General features: G+C 45.6%; 1 protein-coding gene across 1 annotated transcript in view; it reads left to right on the forward strand.

Moving 5' to 3' along the window:
- Nucleotides 1-15,230, forward strand: part of jade2 (jade family PHD finger 2) — a 184,952-nt gene extending 169,722 nt beyond the window's left edge. The window contains exons 13-14 of the mRNA XM_084565175.1: nucleotides 9,136-9,281; nucleotides 11,655-15,230. Of these exons, the coding sequence (XP_084421301.1) occupies nucleotides 9,136-9,281; nucleotides 11,655-12,440 (932 nt within the window). The 3' untranslated portion in view covers nucleotides 12,441-15,230. The remainder of the gene's footprint in view (nucleotides 1-9,135; nucleotides 9,282-11,654) is intronic.
- Nucleotides 15,231-16,617: the final 1,387 nt, after the last annotated feature.

The raw sequence follows: 16,617 nt of genomic DNA on the forward strand, positions 1-16,617 counted from the left end.
CTTTAAACAATGAAATTCACCAACAAATTGTTGATGTGCAGCCTCCTTCTCTCTCAACGTTTGGTGAAGTTGCTAATTGACTGCTGTCGTGAGGATTTGGACCGTTCCTCTGCTCACTCTTTTGAAAGGTTGATCTCGATAAACGCCAATGTCCGACCCAAGGAAACAGGGCCATGATGTGCCTGCAAGCTTTTTCACTTGAACACTTGTAAAATTGCAGTAATTTGGAAGCTTCCCTCAGTCTTCTGCTAGCACGACAACAACAAAAAAAAGTGTCTTGTTGTTTACTGACCGCAACAAACAAAAATTGCTCGCCATTTTCTGGATATGAGTTCTTCATTGTGCTGTTCTCTGTAATCTTCGCTGCTGCAGCACTTGCACCAGGAAACAAACCGTTTCCAACAATGCTGTATTGACGCAGATCTTTTGAAGCTGAACAGACTCTGATCCTTGTCATTTTCACCGTCTTAACAGAGCGTACAGTACAGTGGTGGTCTGTCGGTTTGTTTGCTAGTGGCTTGGTAGTTCTGCACTTCGCTTCGGTAATTAACGAACCCTTTTAGTGCGCGGTTAAATTAAAGTTAAATCAAAGATAGAATGCAGCAGATGATCGCGTTCATTGAAAACAATTTTACAATCAGTGGGTGAATCTGCGACTCTGTCAGTAGTTATTCACTAATGAAGATACTACATTCCTCCTAAATCCTACACACTGCATGACAAGCAGATTTTCCTTTGGCAATACAAGTTGTATGTTTGCACAGGTAAACTTAAGACGTCTTAACCTGCAGCTGTGGTTTCCCTCATAATTATGTTTTTGACTTTCACCAGTTTGTAGCTGCTTTTAGTCGCGTGAAAACACAAGCGCATCCCACGGAAAGTGAAGGCTCGCCGACATATCTGGACAAAGCAAACATTTACCCTGTTATATTTTTCTAACTGTGTCTGGCTGCTGCCTGGCTGCTCTGTGGCTTTTTTCTTTCAAAGGAAACAGCTGCCTGCTGTGGTTGAAAACAACGCTGTGAAAAGGAGTGAGAGTGAACCCTACCAGTAAAGCTCCATAAAGCTGTGGGGAGCTGAAGGTTCTGCTGATAATCCTCTGTTGGTTCATCACTACTAGAGAGCCCCCTTTTCCCCATTGTGTTCATATTGTCGCTTGATACATAATAAAAATTAACAGCTATGAAGAGCTCTTACTGCGGTTTTGCACATATTTCGTTGTTAGGGTTACAGAAGATCAAATAATGTCCATATGTTTTTGTGGACATTTATATTTGAATAAAACAGACAATTTAGTCAAGTCTTTTAATGAGAATATTTTAGTATGTAGTACCTGCTTCACCTACTTGGAAAAAAAATAACTTGATTCATTTTATTAACATAAGTTTTACATAGAACCAAAGCAGTGTCTGACCAATCTCGTCTTTTCCTGAATGGTTCTGATTATCTGCCAAATAGTAAAATACTGGTGCTACCTCCATGTTTCTGTCCCTTCTGCAGGACAGAAACGTATTACATGCTTACACCAATCAGGTAACATTATGTAGTAACATTATGACCACCTCCTAATATTGTGCCTCCAAAACAGTTGCGACTCATCAGAGAATGGACGTGGGCCTTCTGAGGGTGTCCCGTGTCCTGTGTCTTGGAACAGATTGTTGTTAGTGGGGGGCCTTTGGGTCCTTTGGGTTGAAGGGAGGGGCCTCTGTGGATCATCCCACAGATGCTTGATCAGTTTGGGATCTAGTGAATTTGGAGGCCAGGTCAACACCTTGTGCTGTTCTTCAGGTTTTTTTCCGAATTGTTCCTAAACTGTTTTTGTGCCTGTGTCAGGCCGCATCCTGCTGAGGATGGCTGCTGCCATCAAGGAGTGTCATTGCTATGGGGTGGGGGTGCCTGGTCTGGTCTAGGTGGGTGCTACTTGTCTAAGTAACATCCACTTGAATGAATCCCAGGTTCAACGGTTTCCCAGCAGAGCACTGAATTGTCACAAGATGGTCAATGTTATTTACTTCTCCTGTCAGTGGTCATAATGTTGTGGCTGATCTGTGCATATTGGTAGATATGATAGAAAAAGGTGACAATGATGGACCTACATCAGTTCCGGTCTCATCCTTTTCAAACACTTGTTTCCAAACCAATCACCGTCGGTCCTTGCACCAAACCGGAACACAGAACATAGAATCCCACATGTCCGTCGTCATTTGCCTGTTACAGTACACGATACAATCTGGCAGAGGTGTGTTTTGAGCTTTTCACCCACACACTCTGACTATCAGCAGTGACGCAGAACTGTCTCTCATTTCCTTATTTAACCAGAGCCGAGCGTCGCAGAGCCAACAGTGTTTTCCTGTCCAAGTGAATATGATCAATAACCAGGCGGGAGAGTGGTTTGGCTGTGCCTCACTTGCTTCCTGTTCTCCTGCTATCTCCCTCTTTTTATTCATCTCTCTGTTTTCCTCCTCATCTCTTCCTGTTTTTTTTTTTAAAGCGAATCCATCTCTGTCTGTCTCTTGTGTTATGAAACTCCCTCTCTCTCTCTCTGTTTATCTTTCCTCCTCTCTGTCTCTTTCTCTGTTTTTTTTCCACCTGCCTGCTGAGGGATAAGGACTGCAAGTTGATGTTGAATGCATGCTGGGACATCATCGCTCAAAATTGTGTTTCCATGACAAACAAGTCCTTCTGTTGTTTGCGGCTGTGTTATTTGTCTGTATTTGTGCGTCCATGTATGCTTTTCTTTGTTAGTGTTATATTTATATATACATCGTTCCCCGTCTCGGTGTGTCGTCTCTGTGTTTGTCTTTGCGTGTCGTATGTGTTCATATCTCGCTGTCTCAGTGTGTGTGTGTTGGTGCGTGTGTGTGCGTGTTGGTGTGTCAGGCCATCTGTTCTCTGTCGGGTCTGGTCCTGACTCTCAGGGCTTTGTCTTCCTCTCTGTGTTCTGGGATCAAGAAGACAGACATGCACCATAACTCCTTCTGAGATGCGCCGTCCCCTAGCCACACTGTCTATCAGCAGGGCCAGTATGCTAAAAAGGAGACTGTTTTTTTTAATTCTTCCTAATGTCACCCTCGTGGGAAATGGAGTTTTCAACCTTAGATCCATTATAAATATCTGTTACAAGTGAGTGTCACAGCCAGGTCGGATGTCAGAGAATTAACCTCAAACTATAGAGAGAGCTTCCGATGAGGTACACTATATTGCCAAAAGTATTCACTCACCCATCCAAATAATTTAATTCAGGTGTTCCAATCACTTCCACGACCACAGGTGTATAAAATCAAGCACCTAGACATGCAGACTGCTTCTACAAACATTTGTGAAAGAATGGGTCGCTCTCAGGAGCTCAGTGAATTTCAGCGTGGTTCTGTGATAGGATGTCACCTGTGCAACAAGTCCAGTCGTGAAATTTCCTCACTGCTAAATATTCCACAGTCAACTGTCAGTGGTATCACGACAAAGTGGAAGCGACTGAGAACGACAGCAACTCAGCCACGAAGTCGCAGCCCATGTAAAATGACAGAGTGGGGTCAGCGGTTGCTGAGGCGCATGGTGCGCAGACGTTGCATGGTGCGCAGATGTCGCCAACTTTCATGTGGCCTTCAGATTAGCTCAAGAACAATGCGTAGAGACCTTCATGGAATGGGTTTCCATGGCCGAGCAGCTGCATCCAAGCCATACATCACCAAGTGCAATGCAAAGCGTCAGATGCAGTGGTGTAAAGCACGCCACCACTGGACTCTGGAGCCGTGGAGACGTGTTCTCTTCTTCTCTTCTCTTCTCCATCTGTCAATCTGATGGACGAATCTGGGTTTGGCGGTTGCCAGGAGAACGGTACTTGTCTGACTGCATTGTGCCAAGTGTGAAGTTTGGTGGAGGGGGGGGATTATGGTGTGGGGTTGTTTTTCAGGAGCTTAGCCCCTTAGTTCCAGTGAAAGGAACTCTGAATGCTTCAGCATGCCAAGAGATTTTGGACAGTTCCATGCTCCCAACTTTGTGGGAGCAGTTTGGCGATGGCGCTTCCTGTTCCAACATGACGCACCAGTGCACAAAGCAAGGTCCATAAAGACATAGATGTGCGAGTTTGGTGTGGAAGAACTTGACTGGCCTCAACCCGATAGAACACCTTTGGGATGAATTAAAGTGAAGACTGTGAGCCAGGCCTTCTAATCCAACATCAGTGTCTGACCTCACAAATGGAAGGATGGTTAAAAATTCCCATAAACACACTCCTAAACCTTGTGGAAAGCCTTCCCAGAAGAGTTGAAGGTGTTATAGCTGCAAAGGGAGGGCCGACGTCACATTAAATCCTATGGATTAAGAATGGGATGTCACAAGTTCATATGCGTGTAAAGGCAGATGAGTGAGTACTTTTGGCAATACAGTGTAGCTTCCCTCTCTGAAACATGAGTGGGAGATGACCCAGCACTTATACACGGTAGAGTTTTCTCCTTGAAATATGTTTGACATTTGTATATACACCGATCAGGCATTGCATTATGACCACCTTCCTAATATTGTGTAAGTCTCCCTAGCTTCCAAAACAGTTGTGACTCATCAGAGAATGAACATGGGCCTTTTGAGGGTGTCCTGTGGTGTCTGGCAACAAAATGATGTTATTGGGGGGGGGGGCCTTTGAGGGGAGGGGTCTCTGTGGATCATCCCACAGATACTTGATCAGTTTGGGATCTAGTGAAGTTGGAGGCCAGGTCAACACCTTGTACTGTTCTTCATGTTTTTTTGAGTTGTTCCTAAAGCGCTTTGGTGTGTGTGTGTGCCTGTGTCAGGCTGCATCCTGCTGGGGATGGCTGCTGTCATCGAGGAGTGTCATATGCTATGGGGTGGGGGGGCCTGGTCTGGTCTAGGTGGGTGGTACATGTCTAAGTAACGTCCGCATGAATGAATGCCAGGTCCAAACGTTTCCCAGCAGAACACTGAATTGTCACAAGATAGTTATTCGCGTCACCTGTCAGTGGTTTTAATGTTGTGGCTGATAGTATACAGTAGCTGTTTTAAGGAGTTCTGACGTCAGAATGGACGAATGAATATTGCAAATGGTCAAAAAACATAATGAGGCCAAATTACTCAGTAGAAAAGTGTGAGTACAGAAAGAGAGTTAATAGTGTAGAAAAGTAAAACGTCTCTTTTCTTTTAGTGAACAACTGGCGGGTTGATTCTGGTTCCTGTGGAGCATTTTACTCTGGTTGCCAGCGTTGTGTCCTGTTCTGTCTCCTCACTCCTTTATCTGAATATTTAGTTCGCTCCTTTTCCCGCCTGCCTGCTGCACTCCTCTCCTTCGTCGCTCTGGTAGAGATCGCTCAGTTGCACCTCCCAGACTCCGTTTCAGTATCTCTATTTCTATCTCTGTCTTTCTTGTGGAGTTTCCAGGGAGACGGTTGGCATCCGCGAACAATCACCAGACTGTAGTGAGGGCTTTACCACCGCACACACACTCACACGCACACACACACACATATACACACTCATGCACGGGGCCTGGTCCTGGCCCTGTCCTGCTGCTAGTGCATTCCTTACCCTGCGCCGCATTAGCAGCGCTGGCTAGCGAATAATTCGTCGCTGCTAAAATATCAGCTGATCTGTAATGCCCATCCCGGGGATTTTTCTCGCTCTGAGACGAACTACTGTTCGCTCAGTGCGAGACTGGACCGTCCCCAACTGTTGCCAGCACAGTATTTGAAGCAGCCTTATGACCACATCAGGGGCTTCGGTTCTGCAGCGTTAGCTTGCAAGGGCTCGGGGAAGGCTAACAGGTATAGCATCCCATCACTAGCCGAACAGGGAGGAGGAGTCAGTGTTCTCATCTGGTTTAAAAGATATAGTCCCAGTATTAAAAGGCACCCCAGTATAAATAAACTAGAGGGAGATTTGTCTATTTATTGGGAAGAAAAAGAGAAAATTGAGACGTCCGACAAATTTGTATAATCCATGTAAAATCTATTACATTTATATCTGTAAAAGATCTTGACGTACAGCTTTTTCCTTCAACCTCGGTCCTTCCTGGGTAGCACCAGATAAAATTTGGACATGGCAACTGTATACAGAGTCTTATGTTTAGGTCTTAGGTCCACCTTACTGTCTGAACTCCTTTCTCTTTCCCTCTAACACCCCTCCCTGTCTTCTTCACACTCCTTCACTGTCTCTTGTTTTTCCCCTCCGTCACCTATTCCCTCCCTCAGAGCTCTCCCAATTCCTGCAGAGACATGCTGCGTCATGGAAACAACCAACCGTGTGTGTGCGCGCTCGTCGGCGCGTTTGTGTGTGTGTAGGATAGCTGCCGTTAAAGGCACCCAAACAGCACCTCCTGCTGTCCTGCTTGGCGGATCATTACAGGCAGGGACGATTTACAAGGTGGTAGCGCAGAGAGGAAGAGAGAGAACGAGAAGAATCTGCTCGTTTATTGGTATATTTCGTAATATGTTTGGATACGAGCTCTGCGGGTTGTTACGAGGCAAGCAGAGAATGTGACAGCCTTCCAGTGTTCTTGTTCAGAGGTTAATTGCTGTTCCCGGGTAAATAAGAACACTAAATTGCATTATTTTTCACATTCACTGGATGATTCATCTTCTCACGAAGCCCTCCAAAGGTTACGCTGTGATTTCTCCGGACTGTTTTTATGATACTTGGCAATAACGTCTGCGTTTCCTTTGACCCGTGGAGAAAGGCTGAGCTCTGTAATGAATCGGTATTGTGTGTGTGGTGTAGTGGACTGGTGCTAGTTGTGACCAATGTGGGAGTCAGTGCGCCCTCAGCTGTGTCTGTCAGGCACAGGACAGGCCTGTGTCATCGTCCGTTTATAAAGACGGACGAACCCTTCCTGATGTCACCTGTGGGTTACCCTGAAGAGCTCGGCTCTGAAGCTCAGTGCGGTGGCTCCGGCCGTCACCATCTTGACAGCGCCTCGTCATTCCGCCTCGTCACAGCTAATTAAAAAAATGGGTAAAGAGCTGAGGCCGACAGCTAGCAGCCTGAGATGGCCACGCACATGTGACATTAAGATTTCATACTGTTTAACTCTCATATAATGTTTTATAATAAGTTACCATTAAGGGACAAAAGTGTCCTCTTCAAAAACACCATAAAATAGATTTTCTTATTACACAAATCTTTTAATCAACTCTGTTAATAAATACCAAATGTTTGATTAAATTTTGAATTTTAACCCTTTATATGGATTCGAGATCATTTTTTGTTTTGCTGCTCATAAAGTTTTGCCATCTATGATACCACAAAAGAAAACATGTTCCTTTAAACACAGTGTTGTTTCTGATTGGTAAAACAAAACTGTATTTGTATAATTTTAGACCAGAGAAATGGCTTTGATTGTTCTTTGTGTACACGCTGATCTCGCTGTAATCATACAAATTTTCCTTTTAAGAAAGAATACACGAGCACGTCCAATCAAGGTAACACTATGGGAGCTAGTTTTGAGGACAACAAAACATGGTCAATCTGGAGCAAAACATTGCCAGAACCATTTTAATTATTGAGATATTTGTGCCGCCATGCTTTCTTTTGTGAATTTTTGATTATCCCATGTGGCATGGGCTATATTCGGCATCACACACTGGATATTTGGCAGTTAAAGCTTACTAAACTATTTCTGACTAGTTAGTTAAAACTGCCAAGGGTTAGCCACCCTTAACCGAACAGCTCTTATTAAAGATGAGAATGTTAGGAGTGAAAGATGGCTCTCTCATTCTCCACCGCCGTCACCGCCGTCTCCGCGTGCATCTGTGTGCAGAAAGACTAAAATGCCACAGACAAGACGCGCGGTGCTTTGGCGGCACTTCTCACAGCCCACAATGATAGAAAAGGAGCCATGAAAATCTCCTAATTATGCAGACACACATGCAAACACTTAAGAGCAGGGAGCATTGTCTGCAGCCTCCCACATAACACACACTCACGCATGCATGAACGCTGCACACAGTGCTGTACCAGAGAGAAGAGAGAGCGGTGCTGCTGTAAAAAATGGTTTATATCTTCATGTCTGAGGAAGCAACAGACACCGCATGTTTAGACTTGGTGTGTACTGTAAATGTCTCGAGCTGATGTTAGTGGGGCCCTTTGGGTCCTGTGGGTTGAGGGGAGGGGTCTCTGTGGATCATCCCACACATACTTGATCTGATCCGTTTGGGATCTAGTGAATTCGGAGGCCAGGTCAACACCTTGTGCTTTTCTTGAGTTGTTCCTAAAGCGTTTTTGTGTGTGTGTCTGTGTCAGGCTGCATCCTGCTGGGGATGGGCTGCTGCCATCAAGGAGTGTCATTGCTATGGGGTGGGGGGGCCTGGTCTGGTCTGGTCTAGGTGGGTGCTACATGTCTAAGTAACATCCACACGAATGAATGCCAGGTCCAGAAGTTTCCCAGCAGAACACTGAATTGTCACAAGATGGTTAATGTTATTCACTTCTCCTCTTCAGGGGTTTTAATGTTGTGGCTGATCGGTGTATCTTCATCTCCGAGATGAGACCTCAGCTTGGAGATGTTGCTTCAGACTTTTGATTAAATTCATTTGGAAATGTTGGTCTAATTAACATAAAACACAAGTATCACAGACATAGAATGCATTTTAAATGTTTTGTTCCTCCGGCTCAGTGCGACGGACAACGAAACCGCTGGCTTTACTTTTCGTACATTCACACAAGAAGTTTTTATTTCAGCCGCTCAACTCTGTTCGACTCTGAAAAGTCATCTAGATTGAGTGGCTCGGGTTTGACATTCAGCGACTGCTGGTGCATACAATAGAGCCGTTTGTCTGAATTTGCCACTTTAGAATCGTGTGAATTGGCGGTGACCTCGTTCATGACCTGTATTGACGTAAAAAGTTTTCAAGATCCTTTGTGCGCTTGCTTTATTTCTTCCTTTTACCTCTTGCTTTGAAAGACAGCTCTCTACTCTACAGACACTTGGTGAAACTGTTTGTGTATTTTTTTCTATTGATGAGAAATGTGCGGCAACCTCTCACCTGTCTGTTTTGTTTTTCTCCCGCTCCACCTTCCCTGCCTCCTCCTCTCTCCTCTTTTTTTTTTTGCCTCTGCTCACTCTCTCCCTCTGACCCTATCATCCATTTCTTCCTCCCTGCCTCTGCCTCCCTACGTTTCCCTTCCCCTCAGGTTTGTCAAAGTCCTTCCCGTTGGACAACTCTTTGTTCGACAGCTGGCTCGCCCAGTCGGTTCAGATCACCGCTGACGACATGCTGAGCCAGTGGGCTCTGGGTGCCCAGCATCGGGACAAGAGCGGCAGCCTGCTCTCTGACCAGGTAGGGCTTCAGCTGCAGGAGGCCTTGAACATCCAATTATAAGTTGATTGCTCTAAGCAAAGGTGTGAATCCACCCGAGGACGCATTGAAATCCCATCGCTCAGACCACAACCATAGGTCCTCTGGGACACCTTAAAGGGGCCACCTACTAAAATGATGTCCTCCAAGTAAATGCATAATTCACATTTGCTCAACAGTTTACATCTATTTCAGAATTTAAAGGCTGAAATGTCGGCAACAAGTCAGATTAAAGAGTAATCTGGGGTTTAGCAGACGTTCGTTGTTTCTGGGTGTTGGTAGGAATGTTTGGATCCATGTTAACATCTACGATCCGAACACACATTCTCACGGCAGGTGTGAATATTGTAGTGAAATTGTCGACTTGTGGTCCAGTCACATAAGAAACATGTTAATGCCAGGTGTGAACTGATCCCTTCACAATGCAGTCCTCAAAAATAGAGGTTACCAGCTCCTTATTTTTGTATTTGCACCCGGATCTCAAGAAAATTAAGAATTAAGAAAACCTGTAAACCTTACAGTTTACAACAGCATACAAAAGATATCGGGAGTAAAAAGTGTAGGGTACAAAAGATAAATAATAAAATAGAATAAAAAATAAAGTAAAAAAAAAGGAAGCAAATTAATGAAGATGCTTTGGAGATGCTAACTTGGATCCAAACATTCCTACCAACACACAGAAGCAACAAACTTCTGCTAAATAAACACCAGATTGCATCTATTCTAGGCGAATCTCTTTTATTTGACTTGTTGCCAACATTTCAACCTTTGAAACAGGTTTGAATTGTTGTGGAAAAGTGAATTACACATTTACTCAGAGGACATCATTTTAGTAGTTGGCCCCTTAAAGGGGAATTAACGCTTTTTACAACCTGGACCTTATTTCTGGCATAAAATACGATCGTCTACTCACCCATATAACTTTGGTGTCATTTGTAGTCGTTTGGGAGATATATAGCTCTGCGTATATCCATATAGTGGGAGTGACTGGGGCACCGAAACGCAGCCTCTAAATAACGCATTATCCCCCGCGAAACCCGTTCATTTCACCAATATTTTGTTATGATACGCTAGTGCTATTCCCCGTTGAGTCTGGAGTTACCTGTTATCTATTCACGGACGTGCAGCAGTTTGTTGTTCTTTGGCCAGCTGTTCCTCTCTCTGCCTCTGCATCCTCCTTTCAACGAGCTCCTCATCCGTATACTAAAACGGTTAGGACGTCCATCATAAACAAAGGTCAGGTAGGTCAATCTACAAACCCCGGATGATGATAACAGGTAGCTCCGGACTCAGCGGGGAATAGCACTAGCGTATCAGAACAAAATATTGGTGAAATGAACGAGTTTCGCGGCAGATAATGCGTTAATTAGAGGCTGCGTCGGTGCCCCAGTCACTCCCACTATACGGATATACGCGGGTCTAAATATCTCCCAAACGACTCCAAATGACATCAGAGTTATATGGGTGAGTAAACGACCGTATTTTATGCCAGAAATAAGGTCCAGGTTGTAAAAAACAGTAGTTCCCTTTTAAAGGTGTCCCAGAGCAAACAATCGATGCATTGCTTTCTAATTATACGTCCAAATAAAAAAGATTCATTCGGTGTCCCATCGACAGCCATCAAATATTTAAAGTTTTGGAGTTGATGGAACTCTGTTCCATTCCAACGTTTTTGAAAACCAATAGCAAAAAGCTAAGCCTCTGTTCTCGAAACTCTGTTCACGGTTTGGACCAAAACATGTGGATCAGTTCTTCTACATCGTTGTAAACAAATCCATCTTTGTATCTGAGATTACTGTGGATCGATCAGTCGACACAGAGAGCAGAGCTACACTCTGGCTGACCTGCTGTTGCCTGAAGAATGCGGCCTGTTTGTGTGTTGTTATAAACTCTGTTGTTTATGGATGTGCTAAAGAACAAAAAAAAAATTAAAAAATCATCATCATTTCTCAATAAAGGAAGATCTGGAAAAATAAACTGAATTGTTAAAAGGATGTTAAGTAGTCGCTGTTTTTTAGAAAACAAGCTTAGGTGTCCCAAGATCAAGTTACCCTTTTAGTTGTTGTAAATAATAAATGTCTTTTTAGAGAAAGAAATAAAAAATGTAAAGCTTTGTCATTTGGTTTTTGTTGTTCAACAACAAAACATGACATCAGTTGCTTACATCCTCCATTGGTGAGCTGTTGGAAATGTGGGTGGGTGGTTGTGGGTGGGGAGTTTTTGTTCCAAATTATTACAGCCAAGTATGTGGAGCAGGAGCCTAAGCAACAGAAAAACGCACTGTTGTATTGAACAACTCAAGATATATCGTATTTTGTGTCTTTCTCTTTCTCACCTCCTCTTTTTCTCCTCCAGCTCCTGCAGGGCGAGGAGAGCCTGCTCAACCTTATGATGGAGAACTCAATGCAGTCCACCTGGAAAACGCCCCAGCTGGGCCGCAAACCCAGAGGGAGCAACAAGCCCCGTGCTCGTGGTCAACCCGCCGCTCCCACCCCGCCTCAGATGCTCTTGTCTTCGGCTGCTGCCTCTGCCGCCAGCAGCCCTTCCACCGCAAAGAGCCTCTGGGCGAGCGTGGCAGAGGAAAAGTCTAGCCATGTGGGCCGGAAGGCGGAGAGGTCTAGGGGCTCCTCCAAGACCCTCCACCACCACCACCACCACCTTCATCATCACCAGACCAGAAGCTCTGACCTTCACAGGGACCCACCGCCGCAGCCGCCCATCTCCAAAATGGATTCCTGTCACATCTCGGAGGACCGGGGCCGATGGGACAGCCTCCACACGGGGAATGGTTTTGAATCAGGGGCCGGACCGGGGTTCACGGTGAGCTCATCTCCGGCCTCCAGTCCTAGGGTCACGATGCCGGACACGGGGGCGTTCCTTCGCGGCGGAGTCCCGCGGCTCCGCCTGTCCCGCCAGGGCAAATCAAGAGGGAGGGGCGGAGTCGTCGCAGGGCTGGAGTCTATGGACCTGCCGCTTAGAGGAAAGGACACATCCCTGCTGGATGCTGCTGAGACTGACGGGTACTTCTCCGATGGCGAGCAGAGCGATTCGGACACACGCGCCGGCGGACGCAAACTCCGCCTGCCGCAGTTGCATTCTGGGAACGAGGACCTGCTGAGAAGGAGCGTGCTGGCCTCCTAAGGAGCCGGGGACTCAAACAGACAAATATACACACAGTTATCCAAGCAGAGTCCCACTGGCTAATTGTTTCTCCATCTGTGCCCGGTATTCAGTCTTCAAAACATGGCTGGACGGCTTTGCTCAACCAAATCCCTGTCACATCTATCCGTGGAAAATCTCTTCAGCTCTTGACCTGCTTCGTTTTTTTTTTGTGGCGGGCAGGGGGGGCATTTGAATGTAGCTGTTTGCCTCTCATAGTACAGTAAAGCTTCTCCACTGGACCGCAGTCAGTCTGTCGTTAGCTCACCGCAAGATTCATTCAACAAATAGGAAAAACAAACATTACCTTTAGTCTTTGTTTTGTATATTTCAGATTCATTTCGTTGCTGGGTGTTGAAGTACCCAGTCCTGGCCTCATGTCTGTGGCATCTGCCAGACGTGGGAACAAACACTTTGGGGCATTATTATTATAAATCAAGCTGGTTTCAGGGTATGCTTCATTCTTGGTCTTCACGGCCTGAGATGCGTCCAATGAGTCCTCGTTTTCTTGAATGCGTTCAGTGGAAAAACAATTTCACACCAGAGTTGATCTGAGTATGTACAGATGGTGACATGGGACAACATGTATTCAGCCTTGAAAAGCACAACTAGCTAGTCATAAGAGCTGTAATGTAAGCGTGTGTGTGTATAATAGATGCTCATTCAGGGTTGGGGTCAGTTTTCTTCCCGCTGTCTCAGAGTGTACACTGAAGCCTTCGTACTCAATCTCGGTTCGGAAAGAAAAATAAATCTTCAGCTTTTCCAGTCTTTGAGCAGCAGACGGGTCGACCCCAACCCTGGTGCCCATTCGGATTGTCACACAGAAAACACAAACACAGACATACTGACACACAAACGACCATAAACAAATCCCTTTGCTCACATCACAGCGAAATATTTCAAAGTAATTGGTCTGACTTTTGTCGGCTGCTTTCAAATCTTCTGTAGTCTGAGTTCTTTTTTTTTTTTCTTTTTTTTTTAAATTTTCTTCTTCCCAAATCTTTGGAGGAAAAAAAAAATCATCGTAGAAACTCTGTGCCTTCTGTCGCTTGCCCTGTGGCCCCACCTCCCCCTTAAAAACCGAGCTTCTCAATCAACCAAACAATCAGTGAGTAGGTCAATCAGTCGTCGCTCAATCGGATTCGTAACAATCAAACCAAAAGGAAATCCCGTTGGATCGGTTACAAGAGCGTAGCCGGCTTTCGGGTTCCTTGTCACCTTAACAATTGTGTAGTGCCTGAATCGATCGGATGTAAATGCAACGCGGCGTATGCCCAGAGGCGCGCCGTGCAAAGAGGTGTCTACTGTTCCGTGCCCCCCTTGCTACATCGCGGCAGTCCAGAGCCATCAGTAACACAGAGCGCGGCCAGGTTGCGCTGCCTCCCTGAGAGAAACACTCCCAAATACGCCCCAAATTATGCACAAAATCCCAAATGTTTGTCTGAGTCTCAGGCCTTTTGTTAACCAACTTCAGCCACATCTCACAAAAATTGGCTGCCGAGCTGTCGGCAGATGTCGTCCAAGAGTAGAAGTCCCCCAAACGTCCCGCCAAAGAAAATTCTCGCAAAAACAATCGCAGACTCGCTGCAATGCGTTGGCCACATCACTGGACAATTTCCAGATGATTAAGTCCTATCTTTCACACAAGAAAAATCACCAGTCGTGCGTTCATCTATGCAGTTCAGGATTTCGGGCGCAGCGACGCGTTCATTCTTCGGGCCGAGCTCCGAGATGGTTCGCCCGACGTGGCTCTAGCTCCCTCCCCTCACTCTCTCTCTACTGATGGCTCTGCTGCACGCGTTCCACCCGAAAGACGAACGACGTGATAATCGGCTCCGGAGGCCCCCGCTTCGCTCTCGAGTTCTCGGGATTGAGTTGTTTGTAAATTAGTTTTTTCGCGAGAAAAAAAAAAGAAAAGAAAAAAAAACGACTTTGTGTTGTTCTCTCAGAGAGTTGTATTTTGTACGCTAAGCAGTCCACGGTATTCTCAGGGGTTTAAAAAAACTTTTGAAAAAAAGAAGAATAAAAGGTTGAAAAATTTATGGAAAAAGCAAGTAAGAAACAGATACATATAAATATACACATATTTTATATCATATATATAAATATATATATATATATATAAAGTAATGTGTGTATGTCTAGACACTTCCTTATTTGGCAAGCTTCACTGTTTGAACTCCAACAACTACTACTGAGCATGCTCCTTCTCTCAGTACAACCATCAGCCCTGGGTTCAATAGTCTCATTAATCATTTTTTTTATAACTGAGTCGGGACAAGTGCGATGATATTGTCCCGGTGGTCAACTACCAAGAAGGGACTTTGTTTTTCAGTCTCCCCCCTGTCCTGCCACTCCACCTATTTGAACCCAATCTGAGAATTAATAAGTGATTTTAAGGGCTGCTTGACCCAGGCCTGATGAACACACATTTAAACAGAGGTGCAGCTCCGTTCTATTATCTCTGTTTTTTGTTTTTTTTTCCTCTATGGACAGCTTCGAACTGGTCTTCTTCGTGGAGTGACCGCGCCAAAGAACAGATCTGTGCATCAAGGCAGCATATTCACACGTTATCCACGCAAATGCGCATACATTGTCTCCGGACTGTGAGTGCGAGGCGAGGCGAGGTGTCGGACAACTCCGGCCCGGCGCCGTCCAGCTCCGCTCGGCTTAAGTCCAGTCTCCCAGCCGGTTCAGAACCGCCGTAAGCTCAGGCACCGCGCCGTGGTTGATGCGTGGCCTCCCCTAACACGGGGTTCACATAGGAAACGCCTGTTGTCGCAGTAACGGGCTGGTGATTGTCGTTAAACCCGGACTCACACATATTAACCCCCTTCAGAAAAACAAGAAGCCAAATGCTGCTGAACTGAACACACAACATACAGCGCTCTCTCTCTATCGCTCTGTAGCTCTCTCCCATACACACAAACACTGATACAAACACCAGAGCTGGTATAACAGGGTTATAATGTTCAAGATGATTTGTTTTGTTTTTGTTTTTGTTTTTTAAAATGTAAACCTGGTCCTGACTGCTTCAAGTAGCAGGAGCTCACTCAGAGTGAAAACGCCCCTTAACAGCTGGAGAGTATTATCACAGGTGACAGCTCTGCGTCTGTCTCCTTCGTCCTTTCAGGTGTAGCCATCGTAGAAGCGTTGCCGTGTGGAGGCGTGCAAAGTGCTGTCTTAAGTTCAGTGCGGCACCCCGGAGGATTCTGGACTTCTACGTTGGCTATATCACGGCTGACACTCACAACAACACACACACAACAACGACAGCAACAACGGCAGCAACGAAGCTTGCGTTCTTAACCGCCCAGGCGGCTGTTACCATTCACGTGTTGCAAAGACAGAAAAGTGTAATCTTGGTCTCAATATTCAATGTTCAAGAGTAGCCTGACGTTGTAGACAGTGGTATTAGACGAGGCCTCACATGTACGGCCTTTAACATGTAGTAGCAAATGCTAAGGCTGCACGGCGCCACCGGGAAAACTGGCTGAACATCCTCCACGGGAAGTTGTGAGGTGTTACAGAGTCGGATTTTAACCCAAGAGCAGCGCCACAGGAGCCTGTTCTTCAAAATTTTGATATTTGCAACTCTGATCCGTTTTCCTTACGCCTGTGCAGCCTTAGCAAACAATAAACTGGTTATTATTCTATATTTACAGTGTGGCTTCAATGCCCTCTCCTTCCGCTTCGTAGATACTGTAGACTGGAGTCTTTTGCAGGTTCTTTTTTTTTTTTTTAATCAATATCCACTAGAATACAACTTCAAAGCATCACTGTCCTCTGTGTGGTACGCTGGTGTGGGTGTTGGCTCAAAGCCCGAAATGTGCTCTGATGATCTTTGAATTTTGCAACACCGTCAGGCCGAGCATCCGCGCGTGCTTTGAGATCCAGACGAGAGCTTCTTCTTTACCTTAATCTGAGGAAAATTAGTCGCGGTGTGGAGAGTTTTATTCACACGCCGGAGAATCGGTGTCAAGCTCAACAGAAGAGCCGCTGGATGTCAGAGGTTATGTTCCTCCGTGCTAAGTCGCCATTTAGAGCGCACGGTTGAGACATAACAGCTGAGCCGGTGCACGTGGGAGAGCAGCACTCTCCCCCAGGTGTTGGCGTGAACGCTGCACCGCGGAAATAAGCCGGCGGGCATCAGGCGCAT

The sequence above is a fragment of the Chelon labrosus genome (genome assembly GCF_963514085.1).
Source record: "Chelon labrosus genome assembly, chromosome: 17".
Taxonomy (NCBI): domain Eukaryota; kingdom Metazoa; phylum Chordata; class Actinopteri; order Mugiliformes; family Mugilidae; genus Chelon; species Chelon labrosus.